We start from the raw sequence: 20,480 nt of genomic DNA, 5'->3' as shown, positions 1-20,480 counted from the left end.
AACTTGCCAACATCAAGCCTATGCTGGGATGGTACCATTCTCCTGGATTTAAGCTGAAACTTCAGAGTTGCCTCAACAAGCCTCTGGTCAGTATTGAGGAACTGAGCACTCCGGTAGACCCTGCAGTTCTGGATCATCCTCCAGCGACCATCAATGAGCACATGGTCAATCTCCTTTGCTACATCTCCACTGCTGGAATACCAAGTCCAGCGATGAGCTTGTGAGCGCTGAAATCATGAACCAGCCTCCCTAAGTCCATGACTTCTTGCAAAGTCAAGGAGCTTAATGCTCTTCTGGTTTTCAGTTCCAGACCCATGGGGACCTACACCTTTCAAAACCATTCCCATCAGTTCCAGTCGATGCAATGAAATCCACCAAGACGAGAAGAGTATCTCGCTTGAGGAACTGATCAACCACAGACTCGAGCGTGGCATAGAATGCGTCATTCACGGTGAGATCACTCGCCTCAGTCGGAGCATCGACAGAGACCATGGAAATGACACCCAAGGAGTGAGGAATCCTTCGTCTCATAAAACTCTCGTTGGCCGGTGTTATCTCAATTATCATTGCAGTCAGCTTGTTGGACACAGCTACAGCAACTCCTTGGGTATGGTAACCATCAGTGACCAAACCAATAGCAGGTGTAACCACCCGCCATGATCTTGCTGGAATGTGGTCTCCGAACCTCAGAGAGTGATGCAATGCCGATGTCCAAACACTTGAGCTCAGATGATAACAGAGACAGGTGATCATCCTCTCTTAGGTATAGGACATTCTCGGCACCCACCCGAATGGACCGTCGTCTGCTGAACGACACCACAATACTAACAACAAGCTGATAATTCAAAATATAAATTCCATTTCATGACAAAAATGTTTTTGGCAGCAGAACCACACTATACAGTGCCAAATTTGAAAAAGGAACAGGGGAGTTGCCCTGCCAGCACCACCACCACTCACTCGCGAAAGCAGCTGAGCAGCCGTCTTCCGCCCAACTCAAGCAATGTGAAACCCATGCTAAGCACTGCCTCATTGGCTTTGCCCCAACCACATCAAAGCACCACCGGCAATGAGAAAAACTTTCCAGCAAGAGATGCAGGAAACCATCAACCGTTAGCAACAATCCAAGAATGAAGGTCGTTCTCCATGTTGTGAGACCTGCGTGAAGCGAGTGATCCCATGTGTGCCAATGCAGCCAACTCTGCTTATAACGTGACACTGAACAGGAAGAAGGTGACCACATGGCCCCAGTTCACGCCTTCCATGAAACAGCTCGGTCAGCACCACTGATCTCTACACCTGGATTGGTCAGGACGGCTCCGTGCGTGAAGCCACCGCAAGTGCACTGTCCGCCATCTTGTCTCCCCCAAAATAGGCGAACTGTAGTAACACGTAACGTTGAACCGGGCCCGGCCGATTTTGCAAAATATATTTCTTCAAATATATTTCTACTTCTGTCTAAAATTTTAATGGATTTTGAAATAAATTACTGTTCCTATTACTCAATCGAATTCCGGAAAATTCCCTTGGAGCTCCTTGGAAATTGCAAGGAGGCGATCAATGCATATTATGAGGCCTGACACAGGGTTGGATCGGAAAACAATGTAAAGTTCAAACATATTCAGGAGTTATGTTTTAAAAACTGAAAAAATTACATCAATAAATGAAGAAGATGATTCTGCTTTCATTTTGCACACAAGAAGGTTTTAGAATGTACAAACTTCAGGTTAAATCAACATTCCACTACCATTTGGAGGGGTGGGGGAAGGAACCCCCCCATCAGACTCTCCCCCTCTTCCCCTTCGGTCACTTCCCTCCCTTAAGGCCCGGTCACACCTTGACGTTTTAGCCAGCGATGGCAACATATTAAAATGTATGTAAAACGTTGGCTTACGTTGAACTTTTGATGTTTTTTTTTTAAAGATTCGGACGTATTCATAACGACTTGGTCTTATGTATAACGCATTGGTAACGGACACAGAACGTTTCGTTGTGTTATAGATAACTTATACCAACGAATGCTGAACCTGTTGTTGGCCGACACAACCGATGCCCAACGATAGTCTAACTTAGGCATAGCGCGATGCACGCATCGCCGACGATGTCGTGACGTAGCCTATTAAAAGGCTGACGCACAACGATTCGAATCATAACTGCCGTAGAAATGGAAGTGTCAACATCGCGGTCACACCTTGGCGATCTTGCCAGCGTATGCCGACCTAAGAAAAATGTGTCTGAAACGTTGGGGCACGTCAAATACGGTATGAGTAAGTTTGGTATACGTGAGTAGAACGCTAAAGTACGCTATCATACGTCGTAGTAAGTAGAGTACGTCAAGAAATTTTAAACATGTTCAAAATTTTACGATGTACTCGGCGTATGACACACGTTCCGCATGCGATGGGGATAAGTTTTACACACGATATGTGGACGCTTACACATGTCCACAAACGCTACTTATAAGCTACTCATAAGTCGAAACACGTCGCGGTAATGTCTTTTTTACGCGAAACTTATTTCTAACTTATGTTTGACGTGCTTTGAACCAATTCTTTACATAGTCCCAACACACATTGACGTATGTAGACGTATTCCAATGACGTCTTCCGGTCGACAAAAAAAATAAATTAACGTGTTTCTAGCTTACAACTGCCATATAAAGACGTGTTCCCAGCGGTTTTGGGAATTGGTATATAAAAATTCTGCTCATAAAAGGGGAACCCAACAGTGTTTTCGAGTCCTTTTTGAGTCGATGTCCATGTCAGCAGTAACAGTATCAGTATCAGTATTAGTATTAGTATTAGTAGTAGTTTGTTCATGTTGGCAGTAGTAGGTGAGTGTGAGGGGGAGGGTGTGGGTTATGATGGATCGTCCTTGCGTCCGTGTGTCCACGGGTAGGAGACATCTTTTCACCATTGTTCGAAGTTCTTCGCGGCTTATTTTTTATGGGGCTTTTTCAAAAATGAGCTTGTTTTTATATATAGCTTGTTTTTACGATTTAGGTCTATTCATAACGGGTTGGACAAATGCACAATGAACTAAGAATGTGCATAGAGCGCTTTGATTACTTATAGATACGATATACCAACAAATAATTATCGTGAAGCCGGCGTTCACAAACTATGCCCAATGATAGCCTAACTTATCCATATCGTGCGGCAGTTTATCTTTGCCGGTGACGTGGGGTTTGCTATTCATAGGCTGCCACTCAACGATTTAAATGGCTGCATCTCCACTATTGAAAGTAGACGCTTGCGCTCAATAATTGGATTTTTTTTTGCACTCAACGACTTTTAAACGGTACCACTCAGCTATTTTCATTGTTTACAATGAACGATTTAAATTGCTTTTCACTCGCCTTTGTTTTTTGACGCTGGGGATTTGAAATTTAAAGCGTTTCTTCTGAACGTGTTAAAACGCTCAAACTCGACTATTTTAAATAGACTCTGCCGATGGACAATTGGAATCATAGCCAAGTTAGACATCGAAGTGTGAACATCCTCGTCATGCCGAAGAAAAGTTTGAAGAATGCTGCACATAAGTGTCCTGGCCATGGCCGTGGACGCTGACGCAAGGACGATCCATTATACTGACGTCTTTCAGCCTATGAGTAACTTAAAAGTAACGTCTGTCGATGTGTGGCAACGATCGTGTAACGTGCCAACAACACGTTAATCATAGGTTAGAAATAAGTTTCGGGTACGCTAAACATTACCTCGGCGTGTCTCAACTTATGATTAACTTACAAGTAGCATGTGTTGACGTCTGTCAACGATCGCAGACCGTGCCTACAACTTGTGGCCAGCGTAGCGGAACGTGTGAGTCATACGCCGGCATACGTCGTGAAATTTGAAGCATGCAAAAATTTGAGGACAACCAAAAAGTACAACGTTTAAAGCCAACGTACAACGACGTATGGCAGTGTTTTTCAGCGTGCTCTCAATGTTATCAAAATTTACCCATAACGTATTCAACGTGTGCCAGCGTTTTCGAAAAAAAATTCAAAAATCGGCATACGTTGGCTAAAACGTCAAGGTGTGACCGGGCCTTTGCACCATGGATCCCTTCCATCCCACCTCTCTTTCTTCTCTTAATATTGTCAACTTTATATGTACTCAGGGATCAGAACTTGGACCATTACTTTTAATTATTTACATCAATGATTTGGAGAGAGGGGTGAAGAGGTTTTCCAAATTTGCAGATGAAACAAAGCTTGGAGGGAAGGTGGATAGCAGAGGGGGTGGTGATCAGATTCAGGAAAGTGTTGTTACTCTCATAGATTGGGTAAAAGATTGGAGAAAGTAATTTAACCTGAGCAAGTGTAAGGTGTTGGGGATGGGGAAGAACAATATAGATAGAGATTTCAGGATACAAGGGGTAATGTTGAAGTGTGTCACATGGGGGAAGGATCTTGGGGTGGTCAGAGATATGGGAGGTAAGCAGGCAGCACAGTGCCAGGCAGCAAAATGTGAAGAAAATCGGGTTTTCAGTTGTATTTGGAGGGGGATCAATTATAGTAGGGTTGGGCACACATCGACTTTTTCTCTGTTGTCCCGTTAAAAGGAGTGTTTTTTTATGGCCATTTTTCACGCTGATCACGAATCCGTCTTACTAAGACATCATCCCAGGTGAAAAATTTCAACGGATTCGTGATCAGTGTGAAAAATGGCCATAAAAAAACACTCCTTTCAACAGGACAACAGAGAAAAAGTCGATGTGTGTCCAACACTAATATTACATGCCCTAGTAAGCCATAATTATCAAATTTTACCTGAAAAGTGGGTAAATATGGTGGCCATTTTGAATTTTTGAATTTTACCAACCTAAGACATCATCCTATGTCAAAAAGTTCAACGGTTTCGTGATCAGCGTGAAAAATGGCCATAAAAAACTCCTTTTAATGGGACAACAGAGAAAAAGTCGATGTGTGTCTAACCCTAATATTACATGCCATAGTAAGCCATAATTATAAAATTTTACCTGAAAAGTGGGTAAATTTGGTGGCCATTTTGAATTTTTGCATTTTACCAACCTAAGACATCATCCTATGTCAAAAAGTTCAACGGATTCGTGATCAGCGTGAAATTTGGCCATAAAAACACTCCTTTCAAAAAAAGTATGGTTGTATGCCTAACCCTACTCACATAACAAAACCAAAGCACAAGACCTGCTGCTCTCACATTGCAGAAGGGAGTGGACCGTCTGTTATTTCCCATTTCCTCCAGTATTGATCCGTGTTTCTGCTCTCTTCGACCTCCGACCATCCTAAGATTATCGAGGATGACCCGTTCTTACAGTAACCTCTTCTGGTCAAACTCCTAATATCTGGACTTTCTGCAAATATCCACTCCTTTATTCGATTTGTGGAACTGCTTTCCGAAGATTATTCAATTCAAATTTTCCATCCAGGGACTTCAAGTACGTGTTGTACCAGCATATCGTGTCACCACCCATCTCTACCTGCAAATATTTCTGCCCTTGTGAACCCCACATCATTGAAGCCTTGTGGTTTCAGGTGAGGATATTTCCGGCCCTCCAATCTTTCGTTTTTTTTCCTGTTCGATGGTTACCTAGCTTGTTGCATCCACCTGTTGTCCCACTGAAACCATGTTGGTTTTTTTACCCTCTGTGACATCACTCTTCCTGAACCATAATTTGGTATACAAAAAAGAAAAAAAGAAAAACATTGCTATTTGTTTCTTTTCTGGATTTTTCTCTTCCTGTTTCCCTTCCAGATTTGTGTCACGTTTTGTGTTCCCTTCTTGTTTTTTATGCAATGGCCAATTTGTCACACTTACTCTGTATCTTCTCCAGGAAGTTCTTATTGAGCTTGATGAGCACGTCCAAATTCTTCTCCTCCTTCGAGAAGTCCAGAGCAGTGAGTGGTGTGGTCTTCACATATTTCAAGTCCAACATGGTCTCGAGCCTTCGAATAAAAATGTCAAACATCAGTTTCACAAATTTTTGGAGGAGAGAATATTGTTAAAATAAAACATTTTTACATACCAAAACAAGTTATCTGTAAAAGAGTGGTAAATAATTAAAAATCTACATCAATAAAAGGCAATGTGTGTGTGTGTGTGTGTGTGTGTGTGTGTGTGTGTGTGTGTGTGTGTGTGTGTGTGTGTGTGTGTGTGTGTGTGTGTGTGTGTGTGTGTGTGTGTGTTGTGCACAAAGCATAACATATTCTCTTTGATATGTCTCTATCTCTGTCTGTATCTCTCTCTGTATCCGGATGGTCGTTGTGTCTGGAGGGTGGTTACGTTCAGGTGGGGTTTGTCTCCAGATGGTATTTATCTCCGGATGTGTCCGGATGGTATTCATCTCCAGACATGTCCGGATGGGAGTTTGTGTTCGGGCGGTATTTATGTCTGGATGGGAGTTTGTCTCTGGACGTGTCCGAGCGGTGTATGTCTCTGGAGAGCTTGGCTCCGAACATGTCCGGGTGGTGTTTATGTCTGGACAGCTTGGCTTCAGATGCGTCCAGGAGGTATTTATGTCCGGGCAGTGTTTGTCTCCAAACGTGTCCCGAGCGGTGTTTGGCTCTGGACAGCCTGGCTCCGGACGCGTCCGGGCAGTGTTTATGTCTGGATGGGAGTTTGTCTCCGGACGTGTCCGAGCGGTGTTTGTCTCTTGGTGGTATCTATAGTATGACCAGTAGAAAATGTATTTCAAGCATTATTTTGTTTCCATCTTCACTGCTGTTCTATGCGGAATCATTTTGATGAGACACTATGAATTTTAATTGATGCTCCACCGCACATCTGCCTTCCCTCCCCCCTTTCCTCACTCTCCCGCCCTCCTCACTCCCCTCCTCCTCTCTCTTCTCTCTTTCCCCCACCCCTCTCTATATCTCCCTCTTCCCCCCCCCCCCAATTTCAGTGTTCCTGTCAATGAAGCGACCCGTGGTATTTGCAAGTACAAAATAAATTGAGTGCATTTTTGTATTTTCATTCAAAAGTCTAGATTCCAGAGGAGTTCAATCAATGAGTACAAAGGAAGCAGGCAGACAAAAACTATGGACAGTATGGAAAGAGTGGGTCAGTGAGGGTTGAAAAGAATGAGGTGTGCTTTGAAGAAAGAATATAAATGAATGACATGATTGAAAAATGGGATAAAGTGCACGAGGCAAGCAACAGACATGGGAGTCAGTTGGCCCTCGACTCGACTTCCTGCCAGGAGATAAACAGAAAAAAGGGAACAAAATTCGCAGCTCATAAGAAATATATGTTTTGCTCAGAAACGCAAAGCAAGGGTTGAAAAGACCCTTTCCATGTCCTTTTCTCAAGACAGCGTGGGATAAGGTGTTCCATGAACTCTTTTGAAATGGTTTAGAAGGGAAAACGAGGAATAAAAAGAAGAGTTGAAGTTGGAGAAAGATGAGTTGAGAAAGAAGGTGAGCAGACAGCACACACAGATGGACATGGACAGAAGAAGCAATAAGAACATGTGGAACATGAGAAATGAGCAGAAAAGAATATTCAAGGATGTTCGAGACTTCGAGTGTATCAATGAACAAAAGAGATCTCAACAATGTAAAAATCAATAGCTTTAAGGTAGAGAGAGAGAAAAAGAGAAAAGAAGAGAAAAGAAGAAGAAGAGAGAAGAGAGAAGAGAAAAGAAGAAGAGAGAAGAGAGAAGAGAAAAGAAGAAGAGAGAAGAGAGAAGAGAGAAAAGAAGAAGAAGAAGAAGAAGAAGAAGAAGAGAGAAGAGAGAAGAAGAAGAAGAAGAGAGAGAAGAGAGAAGAAGAAGAGAGAAGAGAGAAGAAGAAGAGAGAAGAGAGAAGAAGAAGAGAGAAGAGAGAAGAAGAAGAGAGAAGAGAGAAGAAGAAGAAGAAGAAGAGAGAAGAAGAAGAAGAAGAGAGAAGAAGAAGAAGAAGAGAGAAGAAGAAGAAGAAGAGAAAGAAGAGAGAAGAAGAGGAAGAAGAAGAGAGGAGAAGAAGAATAGAGGAGAAGAAGAAGAGAGGAGAAGAAGAAGAGAGGAGAAGAAGAAGAGAGGAGAAGAAGAAGAGAGGAGAAGAAGAAGAGAGGAGAAGAAGAAGAGAGGAGAAGAAGAAGAGAGAGAGAAAGAGAGACAGAGACAGAGACAAAGAGAGAAAGAGACAAAGAGACAAAGAGACAAAGAGACAAAGAGACAAAGAGACAAAGAGACAAAGAGACAAAGAGACAAAGAGACAAAGAGACAAAGAGACAAAGAGACAAAGAGACAAAGAGACAAAGAGACAAAGAGACAAAGAGACAAAGAGACAAAGAGACAAAGAGACAAAGAGACAAAGAGACAAAGAGACAAAGAGACAAAGAGACAAAGAGACAAAGAGACAAAGAGACAAAGAGACAAAGAGACAAAGAGACAAAGAGACAAAGAGACAAAGAGACAAAGAGACAAAGAGACAAAGAGACAAAGAGAGAAAGAGAGAAAGAGAGAAAGAGAGAGAAAGAGAGAGAAAGAGAGAAAGAGAGAGAAAGAGAGAAAGAGAGAGAGAGAGAGAGAGAGAGAGAGAGAGAGAGAGAGAGAGAGAGAGAGAGAGAGAGAGAGAGAGAGAGAGAGAGAGAGAGAGAGAGAGAGAGAGAGAGAGAGAGAGAGAGAGAGAGAGAGAGAGAGAGAGAGAGAGAGAGGAACAAAACAAGACAAACTAAAATGAGGATCACAAAGGAGGGAACAAAATGTGGTGGGATGAGGAATGAGGAGATGAGGAGATGAGGGGTGACGACTGAAAAAGTTAGGGGTATGGCTGTTTGAGAAAGGATTTAATCAGAACAGGGAATGTGAAGGAGTTATAGAGAGAAGAAAGTGAGAAGGAAACAAAGATTGTGATTTGAGATTTGGAGAAAGAAACCACACCATGAAGAGTAAAAACAATTCACAAAATAGAGTTTGTAAATATTTAAAGGAACTTCATGAAGTTTGTGTCCCATCAACAATACAAATGACATTTATAATGACCCTCCTCCCTCAGTCAACCCACAACTGTTCATTTATAGATCAGAAATGGGGAAGGAAATCAAGGGAGGAGAAGAGTCAAACACATGACGACAAATGATTAACTTGTATAAGTAACATCTTGTTAACCTCATGTGTCCACCCATCACCATCATTTCTCCATGTGTCTGTGTCTGTGTCTATGTCTGTTTCTGTATCTGTGTCCATTCCCTCATCCCTGCTGTTGGTGTTCCCCTCTCTTTCTTTGGTTCCTTTTGTTATTTTTCATCCTGGGTCAGTTCTGTTCTCACTCCTCCATGAGCCTCAACTGGATACCAACAAAAACAACAAATATATCAAGACATTCAGGACCAACATGAACAGAAATTAACACAACATGAAGCAAATAATAAAACAACAACAGAACTAATCTGGGGGGAAACTTTTATCCTCGAAGGAGCGAAGTTAGCCTCATCTGCCTTGTGAGAAGCCAGACGTGGAAGATCCTTTATGGATAATCTCCATCTTAAATAAATATATAAATAGGATGTGGTTTTAAACGGAAAGATTATAATAACCTTTCTTTCCTTCAAGCTCCAGTGACGATTCCAGGTACACTCACATAACGTGGGACATAAAAACACCATGGGGATGACAAGTTTGGCATTTTTGAGAATGTTTTTTTGTGAAGTGTAAACAGTTCGACAAGGTGGGGATTATAAATATCTTCAAATGTTTCAAGCATGATTGGGTTAAAAACATCAGGATGTGCTAATAACGTGTTGACAAACATCAACACGGTCCAACCTTTTCAGCAGGTCCTTGGAACCCTGAAATAGAAGAAAACAAAGGATGAGATCAAGGTATTTGAATGAATAAATGAATGAATTAACGTTTCTTTCATTTATTAAATACTGGAGAGATCACTGAACATGACACCCTCCACAATGTTCAAATATATACTTCATTTTTTCATGAAATGATGATTTTCAAGATCATCAAAAAACAAAATCCAGAAGTTTAGCGTGACTGGAGCAGTCTTATTCATCACCCTTATACACTGTAATAAGACGATGTTGAGTCACAGTTTAGGAGATGGAGGTTTTATTTATCATCATAGAACCCCGTCAATCAGCATCATTCATCGCCACATGGCGGCTTCTTATTCACCCCTGATACTGCCCCCTCTCACATGCCACACCATCTCATATTGTTACGGTTCTGCGAAGCCGGCACTCCTCCTGGGCTATGGCATACAACGTACAGCGGTCCCGAGGCAGTTCTTTCAGATGTCAGATTTGCATATATGTGCATATAAATGTCAGAAAAATGTAAACTTGGTTTAGTTCAAATCATTGCGGATGTTTTACCATCTCAGTGGTTTGGACTCCGTGGTACTACATCAAATAAAGGTTTTCTGTTTAACAGTACTTTCGTTGTGGACAGTGAATTAATTGTGGTTTTCATTTGAGTAACAGGATTTAAAACTGAGTGTCGGGTGAAACGTAAGCTTGCATATATATATATATATATATATATATATATATATATATATATATATATATATATATATATATATATATATATATATATATCTATATATATATATATATATATATATATATATATATATATATATATATGATATATATATATATATATATATATATATATATATATATATTAGTGTGGAGAGGCTCGCTACGCTCGTCCCTCCACACATCGTTGCAGAGATTGTCTTCACAGATTTGCTGTTTTGTGATTTACACCAAACATTATCCAAATATTTCTTTTCTCAAAATTTATTTGTAATATTGGTGATAATATATTTATTTGAAATTTATTTGTGATATAAGAAGTTCCAAGTGGTTTAAATGGTCAAGGATCTTACCTGTCTAATTTGTCTGAATGGTGAAAGGGGTTGAAAGGTTTTAGGGGTCTGTCGGGTCCTTTTTTTGGTATAAACTGTCGAGGCTCGTATGAGAACTAGCACACAGAACATACAACAAGGGGAGCAGGAGACAAGAGGGCTGGGAGAGGGAAGGACAAAAGAGTGGGGAACAGAGACATGAAGAGATCTGTGGAAGGGAGAGGGATGGGGCAGGGTACATGGGGTAAACAAGATGGACATTACAGGGACTGTCCGGAAGGAAAGCTGGGAATTTGAGGGAGAAGGGAGAGCAGTATTCCATCAGCCTGTGGACGTAAGCTTTGTATGTGGTGAGGTGCTCAGTTGTGCCAAGGAAGGACTTTGCATGATGGAGGATGCCCAATCAGTTACTGACTTTGCAGGCAGGCTTGGAAATGTGGCTTTCCCAAGAAAGATCATGGCAGATAGTGAGACCCAGAAGCTTGAAGGAAAGGACTTCTTCAAGAGGATTGTTGAGAAATTTGATGGGGGATGTTTCCAGACGGCCCTTTCGGAGAGTCATCGTGAGAGTGTGAGATTTGTCAGGATTGAAAGACATGTTCCACATGTTGGACCAGCTTGTGATTTTATCCAGGAATTATTTTCTCACACATGATCTGTCCATGGGTACTCTGAAAATGGAAAAACTTATGGTAGGAACACATTGGTGAAATCATTGGCACAGACAAACACATGCAAACATGTGTACATATGACGTACCATTGTCGGATTGTTTATTTATATAATTCATTAACGAATTAATTGTTGCTTGCTTCATTTTCGTCTGCAGAGTTAGTCAAGTCACTTCGAAAAATTTATCAAACATCTCTTCACAAAACATAATGGCATAAGCGAGCACCTCCCTCAGGTGCATTCCCTTTTATAATGGGGAAAGGGGTGGGGATGTGAACCGATTCCTTGGTGATTCTCACCTTTGTTTGCTCTTCCTCTGCCGGGACCTGTTGTTGTTGGGATGCAACACTCCGGATTGACTCTGATACATCAGGACACTTTTCAGCCAAAACACCCTGCACACAACAAAGAAACAACAGAAGTGAAGCATCGTGAATCTCTGTGGCGGATTAAAGAGGAACGTCCCACACAAAATTAAATAAACATACATTTGTGAGAAAATGCATATTGAAAATGATGGGAATTTGTTTAAAATTAAATAATAATCTCTTTTCTTTAACTCTACAGCTGTCGGAGAAAAAGTCCCTGATCATGAACTGCTAAAACTATTTATCAACAGTCTTGAAGGTAGATGGTTGTAGAGGCTGCCATGATTACATCACCATATGTTCATACTATTGTATAATTATGTGAGGTAGCTGAACTGATATTACATGATGTTATCACAACATGTTGGTTTGAAGGTCAAGATTGATATATTTTGTCATCTAAATTGTTGCAAAATGATTGAAAACCTAAAATGTGTTACTACAAACATCAAAACATTTTGAAAGTTCTCTGGTATTGTAGTTTTCTCTGGTATTTTCATGATGCGATGTTAATGGGATGTTTATACTGCACTCTGCTTTGATACAAAGAGACTAATTAAATACGAGGGTTTTTCAGATTGGGAAGAAGACTAAGAACTCCTCGATTAGGGTCTGGGTGAGAGATGGATCACCTGTTACCTGGATATGAATGCCTTTGTGGCTTGTCCATGATGTGATACACAAGGTCTTGTAAAATACAGGAAAGACCAGGAAAGGTGCAGAGTAGATAAGCAAGTTATTAAAATGAATTATTCTCCTTTCATATGCAGCACATGACTGCAGGAAGAATCATTTGCTGAGGTTGAATCTGTGTCGCTGATGCATTGCCCTCAAGGTTAGAGCATTAATTTCAATCTGTTCAGGGTTCTGGCGATCTAAATTTGAAGTCATACAAACTCATTGATGAATCTCCCTGACTCCAAACTCATTGATGAATCTCCCTGACTCCAAACTCATTGATGAATCTCCCTGACTCCAAACTCATTGATGAATCTCCCTGCCAACAAACTCATTGATGAATCTCCCTGCCAGCAAAGTAATTGATGAATCTCCCTGCCAAAAAACTAATTTATGAATGTTCCTCTACCTGCAAACTCATTGATGAATATCTCTGCCTACAAACTCACTGATGAATCTCACTCCCTGAAAACTCATCAATGAATCACCCTGCCTGCAAACTAATCCATGAATCACCCTGCCTGCAAACTCATTGAAGAATCTCTCTGCCTGCAAACTCATTGATGAATCAGCCTACCTGCAAATTAATTGATGAATTTCCCTGCCCACAAACTCCTTGTGTGTGAACTTTCCTAACAGGAAGTTGTTTTGCACTGATTTGAAAGAACAAAGGCAGTTTTGTCAGTTTTATCATGTGGTTGCTGAACATCACATGATATCCCTGCATCCTTGTGCTCAGTCAAAACATACTTTTGTACATTTATGAAAATTCCGTGATTATTAATCTTTATTTAGCCTTCATTGGTGTTTAAGTTAGAAGACAAAGTAGTTCAGGGCCATGAACTTTCTTCCTTCTTACAAAACAAACTTCTTTCGGTGGGCTCTCAACCATTATCACATGAATGTAAAATCAACAATTTCACCTTTTATAAGTTGGTAACTTGAAAAGCTTAATCATTCCATTCACAGCTTGTGCAGGTGAATGATCAACAACAGCACATCTTCCATAAACATATAAAGTAGTAGTGTATGTTTGTTTGTTTGTCCTCTTATAACTCGAGAACTACGCATCCCAGAGCAAAACTAAAGGCATATTTGGAATCAGCACGTCTCAGAGGTATTACAGCACACCTCAGATGTTTAAAAAAACCGGAAAAAAATTGTCGATTTTTTTTGGCTGTTTCAATTTTTCTGGCGCAATTGATTGATTTTCCACATTGCGACTTATTTTATTCACAACCAGATCAAAATAAGACAAAGACATTCCAGTGGATGGACAGACCAGTGAACGTTTACAAAGTGTCTGACCAAAATTTGACTTTCTGATTTTAGATGCTCTGAAAAAGGAAGAGCTCCATTGGTCCCAAGGCAGCTGCAGCTAAGCGAAAACACTAAGACACAACAGGAGACTGAAAATGAGCAAGATGCCAGGCTAAATGAACAGGCACAGCGGCAACAGTAGCAGTGACAAAATGAGACTGAAGAGGACCGATCAGCGAGGCTAAATGAACAGGCACAGTGGCAACAGCAGCAGCGATAAAAAGACTGAAGAGGAGCGATCATCCAGGCTCAATGAACAGTCTCATTGGCAACAACAGCGGCGAGCAAATGAGACTGAGGAAGAGTGTGATGCGTATGACCCGGCTGACCCAACAACTCATGCAGACATCGACCGAATGGACCAAGTCTGCACCCACTGCTCTGCTTACAAATTCTAGGGAGAGACCAAGGGTGTGTGCTGCAGCGATGGCAAGGTCGTCCTTGAGCCCTCTCATGCCCTTCCTCCCTTGCTGAAGGAACTTCTCTCAGGCGAAGATACCCTCAGCAAGCACTTCCTTGACAACATTCGGATGTATAACGGCAGCTTTGTGTTGACGAGCTTCGGGTACAAGGAAGCTGAAGTCCAGGGCTGGAACCCGAGCTTCCGGATTCAAGGTCAAGTGTTCCACCACAGTGACAGCTTGCACAAATCCCAAATGGACCGAGGTCCAGGAAAACCTCCTGCCAGGACAAGAGCCTCACGATCACCCAGACATCATTGCTCATGTCTTTCGCCAAAAGAACAAAAAGCTCATGGAGCTACTAAAGAAGGGAGCTTTGGGAAGATTAGAGTCTTCCTGTACACCATTGAGTACCAGAAGTGTGGTCTTCCTCATGCCCACATCCTCCTGTGCGTTGCTCCAAAGGATAAGGTCAAGCCCGAAGGCATTGACCTGGTCATCAGTACTGAGATTCCAGACAAGGAGAAAGATCCAGAGCTGCACAAGATGGTCATGGCACACATGATCCATGGTCCATGCAGAAACCTCAACCAGAACAGTCCTTGCATGAAGGACCCAAGTGCGCAAAGAATTTCCCAAAGCCATTCCTGCAGAGCACTGAGCACGGAAATGACAGCTACCCCAAGTATCACCTGGAGCACTGATGACGAACGCCGACGACGACAAAGCAATGTGAAATGTGTTCAAATTAAATGTGAAATAGAAATGTGATAGTCCAAATTGTATGTGATATATAAATGTGATAGTTCAAATTAAATGTGATGTATAAATGTGATAGTTCAAATTAAATGTGATATATAAATGTGATAGTTCAAATTAAATGTGATATATAAATGTGATAGTTCAAATTAAATGTGATATATAAATGTGATAGTTCAAATTAAATGTGATATATAAATGTGATAGTTCAAATTAAATGTGATATATAAATGTGATAGTCCAAATTAAATGTGATATATAAATGTGATAGTCCAAATTAAATGTGATATATAAATGTGATAGTTCAAATTAAATGTGATATATAAATGTGATAGTCCAAATTAAATGTGATATATAAATGTGATAGTCCAAATTAAATGTGATATATAAATGTGATAGTCCAAATTAAATGTGATATATAAATGTGATAGTCCAAATTAAATGTGATATATAAATGTGATAGTCCAAATTAAATGTGACATATAAATGTGATAGTCCAAATTAAATGTGATATATAAATGTGATAGTCCAAATTAAATGTGATATATAAATGTGATAGTCCAAATTAAATGTGATATATAAATGTGATAGTCCAAATTAAATGCGATATATAAATGTGATAGTCCAAATTAAATGTGATATATAAATGTGATAGTCCAGCCTGGTGTTGGCGCAGTGGTTAGGGCAGCAGCTTGGGATCCAAAAGGTCCTGAGTTCAAGCCCCGTTGGGCCACTGAATTAATACACCAGGGGGTTGACTCAGCCTAATATCCTGGTGTTGGCGCAGTGGTTAGGGCAGTGGCTTGGGATCCAAAAGGTCCTGAGTTCAAGCCCCGTTGGGCCACTGAAATTAATACACCAGGGGGTTGACTCAGCCTGTCACCCTTCCGAGGTCGGCGAAGTGAGTACCAGTGTACTGGGCTCGTGTATACCCCGGTTAAAATAGGTTTACCATATCCCTGTGTTGTAAGAGGCGACCAGGGTTGCGTCAGGAAGGGCATCCGGCATAAAACCTATGCCAAATCACTATGCGAATCATACGGATGATCCGCTGTGGCGACCCCTAACGGGAGCAGCCGAAGGAAGAAGAAGAAGAAGAGGGGTTGACTCAGCCTGTCATCCTTCCGAGGTCGGCAAAATGAGTACCAATGTACTGGGCTGGTGTATACCCCGGTTAAAATAGGTGTACCATATCCCTGTGTCGTAAGAGGCGATCAGGGTTGCGTCAGGAAGGGCATCCGGCGTAAAACCTGTGCCAAATCACTATGTGGATCATACGGATGATCCGCTGTGACGACCCTTAACGGGAGCAGCCGAAAGAAGATGAAGAAGAAGATGAAGATGAAGAAGAAGATGAAGATGAAGAAGAAGATGAAGATGAAGATGAAGATGAAGATGAAGATGAAGATATAAATGTGATACTCCAAATTAAATGTGATATATAAATGTGATAGTCCAAATTAAATAAGATATATGAAAGTGATAGTCCAAATTAAATGCGATATATAAATGTGATAGTCCAAATTAAATGTGATATATAAATGTGATAGTCCAAATTAAATGTGATATATAAATGTGATCGTCCAAATTAAATGGGATATATACAGTAAATGTGATAGTCCAAATTAAATGTGATATATAAATGTGATAGTCCAAATTAAATGTGATATATAAATGTGATAATCCAAATTAAATGTGATATATAAATGTGATAGTCCAAATTAAATGTTATATATAAATGTGATAGTTCAAATTAAATGTGATATATAAATGTGATAGTTCAAATTAAATGTGATATATAAATGTGATAGTCCAAATTAAATGTGATATATAAATGTGATAGTTCAAATTAAATGTGATATGTAAATGTGATAGTCCAAATTAAATGTGATATATAAATGTGATAGTCTAAATTAAATGTGATATATAAATGTGATAGTCTAAATTAAATGGGATATATAAATGTGATGGTCTAAATTAAATGTGATATATAAATGTGATAGTTCAAATTGAATGTGATATATAAATGTGATAGTTCAAATTGAATGTGATATATAAATGTGATAGTTCAAATTGAATGTGATATATAAATGTGATAGTCCAAATTAAATGTTGTTGTTTGTCTTACGGCTGCTCCCGTTAGGGGTCGCACAGCGGATCATCCGTTATGATCCACATACTAATTTGGCATAGGTTTTATGCTGGATGCCCTTCCTGACGCAACCCTGGTCGCCTCTTATGACACAGGGATAAGGATTGGGTTTCGCCATGATTCCGGGCTGCCCTACACCCTCTCATAGCGTGGCCCAGCGCAGAGCTTCCATCTTCAAGCGATCCTCCAACCCAGCCTCCGAGTAGCCGGATTACAAGCGTACACCACTACGCCGGTATATCGTCCAAATTAAATGTGATATATAAATGTGAGTCTAAATTAAATGTGATATATACATGTGATATATATTAAGCATCACAACTTACCCCTTTCTTCTTCCTATTTTTTCCCCGGGCAACGCCGGGTACTCCAGCTCATGATAAAAAATTCTGACGAGACGCTCATTTGCAGAAATTTCACATTTGTGAGGAATATTCCACTACTAAGACGTCACAACTGATCATAAATGAATAAGTGCTGATTGGAAAGTTAAAAAAAAATTCAGGCCCACATACAAGCCTCCTCCAGATTAAAAAAAAATTGATATAATATAAGCAATAACCATTTTATTCACTGATTTACTTACCTTTCGTTCAGCATGCGCAATCTCCACAGGAACAACTTTGTGGTGCTGATGTTCTCCACCCATACACGTGATGCAAATCAAGCTCCCATCATCCTCACAATAGAGTAGGATTGGCTTTTCATGATCAATGCATCTTAATTCCTCAATCTTCACCCTAGGATCCACCAGTTTGTGCCCTTTCTGTTTGTGAGCCTCCACGTGTTGCTCACAGCAGAGGATCTGACAAGGTACACACTTCTTGGCTGCCTCTCTTTTACAAACCTCACAGGAACTATCAGTGGCCCATGATTTCATTCCTTCCTTAACTTTCACATCACCATGTTCCACATTTTGGACATCAACCCCTAACCCAACCTCTCTCTTTTTCAACTTAATCTTTTCAACTAAGTTAGCAATGATCACATTCTTCTTGAGTTTTGTTTTTTCTGGAAAAACTTCATGGCAATTTGGACAAACACAACTTGTATCGTCTCCCCTGCTCTCCCAGGATGTCTCGATACACACACGGCAAAATGAGTGGCCGCATGGCAAAGCAATGGGCTCCTCGTAGAGTTCAAAGCACACTGGGCATTTGAGTTCATCCAAACTATCTCCAATGTCAGAGGAAGAAGAAGCCATCTCCTTGGGGACAGAGAAGAGTGTGAAGCAAAGTTGAATGGAAACCTGAAAATGGAGATTGTAAATTACAAAGATTTATAGGAATGACAGAGCAAGCATGCAGTATCACAAAGAACAATTTGTTTTGGAATAATAATTCAGGATATTAAATGAAAAAATATAAACTGAAGAAGAAGAAGCCAATCAGGAGGTGTACCCGAAACGCCTCCCAAAACACAGGTAACAAAACAGAGTAACAGGTTTTTGATGACAATGTACTTGTGTCGACAAACACAGAAACACAGATTTCAACGTGATTTCACGAGTGCACCATCTGATCCGATCTATGAGTGAATGAGAGTTTGAATAAAACAGAGCTCTGAAGCCACACCTGGTATCATCACATTTGTACAATGGACATTTCAACCCCACGTGCAGGGGGAGTGAAGATTGAATGTGTGAAACAGTTTTCTTATCTTGGTTCTGGTTGTGTGATTGCCTCAGTCGATGACATAAGACAATAAGTGATCGGATGAGAATAATCCAAAACTAAATCTGAACATGATCTCACAGACAGGGTGAGATTTGTATACATCGGTGCTGTGTGGAGCAGAGAACACTGTGAACCTTTGGTCCCTCTGTGGGTGCAGCGTGGCTGCACACGGTACTCAGAAACATGACAGCGCAGGACGTGTGGGTATGTGTTTGTAAGTTAAACAGACTAAAGCAGTGTTTCTCAAGGTGGAGCGTGGCAATATTTTGGTGGGGCATGAGGATTCAGAATTGATGAATCAATATATGATCGCTTGCATAGCTTTGCTATGAGTTTTCAACTAAATATTTTCTACTAAGTTAGCAATGATCACATTCTTCTTGAGTTTTGTTTTTTCGTGGAAAAACTTCATGGCAATTTGGACAAACACAACTTGTGTCTTCTCCCCTGCTCTCCCAGGATGTCTCGATACACATATGGCAAAATGAGTGGCTGCATGGCAAAGCAACGGGCTCCTCGTAGAGTTCAAAACACACTTGGTTGTCTTAGCCATTTCTGGTGGATTTATCTGAAGTACCAGAGCAATACCAAGAGGACTTATGCGAGTTGCAACAAGATGAGTCTGTGAAAACTCTTTTCAAGATCAAATGAACCATGATGTGGCTGTCTGAGGAGAGCGAAAAGAAATACCCAAACTCGACTACTTTGGCAAGGGAAGTATTGATAAATTTTCCATCATCTTATTAAGTCGAATGTGGATTTAGTGTTGTTACCGATTTGCTGCAAGCAAAGAGAAATCGACTGGAAATCACGAAATGTGGTGATTTAAGGCTGAAACTGACAAAATTGGTTCATCAAATCAAACAAATCTGCAGCCAGCATCAAGGGCAGGGCTTCCATTGAAGTAAGTAGCAATTGAATAAAATTTGCAATAAAGTTTTAATACAGCCTTTTGAATACATTTGTAGTATATACTGCAGTGTCTCCAATCATGGTGGGGTGTACGATTTTTTTTGAAAATTAAAGTGGGGCATGGGACAAAAAGGGTTGAGAAACACTGGACTAAAGGAAGGATGATGCAATGGAATAAGGTTTTAGGATCACTGATGTACACAGGATGTGTTGCTCACCACGTGGATTATAATATGAAACACTTGCTATTAATGGGAAGAGAGAATAACAAAACAGAGGGATTGTGAGTAACATGATGTGTCTGAGTCATCAAACTCTGATGATGTGTCTGAGTCATCAAACTCTGATGATGTGTCTGAGTCTCCAAGTGTCTCTTGATGTTGAAAAAAAAAACGATTACACATTGCCGCAACTCCACATACCGTATATACACACAACTCTGGGGTGGAATGTTCTCTGGGTGAATGTGTATTGTATTGCAACACCTGGTGGAAGCCTGTGTGATGAGTCAAAATGAAATACCGATTCTCTCCATGAAAACCACATACATCATTAAAGTGGGAAATCACCCCATCTGTACAGATGAGTTGTTTACCAGTTTGATGAAAACAAACACATTGTTACAGATTTCAGAATCTGGTCTGATGAATGCATTCACACATCCAGGTCCTCAGACAGTTATTTCCTTCAATACATGTTCAGATTAGCCCCATCCCCACGTCTAATGGGATGTTAAATGTGATGCGTTGAGAA

At 40.6% G+C, this 20,480-nt stretch overlaps 2 protein-coding genes across 3 annotated transcripts in view; one reads left to right on the top strand and one right to left on the bottom strand.

Annotated features, from left to right (window-relative positions):
- LOC147033509 (E3 ubiquitin-protein ligase TRIM7-like) overlaps nt 1–20,480 on the top strand; it is a 1,095,521-nt gene that overhangs the window by 500,016 nt on the left and 575,025 nt on the right. The window lies entirely within an intron of this gene.
- Nucleotides 1–20,480, bottom strand: part of LOC147033523 (zinc-binding protein A33-like) — a 33,559-nt gene that overhangs the window by 6,065 nt on the left and 7,014 nt on the right. For both annotated transcript variants that reach the window (XM_085855654.1, XM_085855664.1), the window contains exons 2-5: nt 17,726–18,388; nt 11,761–11,856; nt 9,727–9,749; nt 5,799–5,926 (exon numbers count right to left, since the gene is read on the bottom strand). In XM_085855654.1, the coding sequence (XP_085711780.1) occupies nt 5,799–5,926; nt 9,727–9,749; nt 11,761–11,856; nt 17,726–18,343 (865 nt within the window). In that variant the 5' untranslated portion in view covers nt 18,344–18,388. The remainder of the gene's footprint in view (nt 1–5,798; nt 5,927–9,726; nt 9,750–11,760; nt 11,857–17,725; nt 18,389–20,480) is intronic.

Source organism: Eptatretus burgeri, chromosome 2 (assembly GCF_056783735.1).
Source record: "Eptatretus burgeri isolate ZD-2024b chromosome 2, Ebu_testis_v1, whole genome shotgun sequence".
Lineage (NCBI taxonomy): Eukaryota > Metazoa > Chordata > Myxini > Myxiniformes > Myxinidae > Eptatretus > Eptatretus burgeri.
This window is presented reverse-complemented; position numbering and strand designations above follow the sequence as displayed.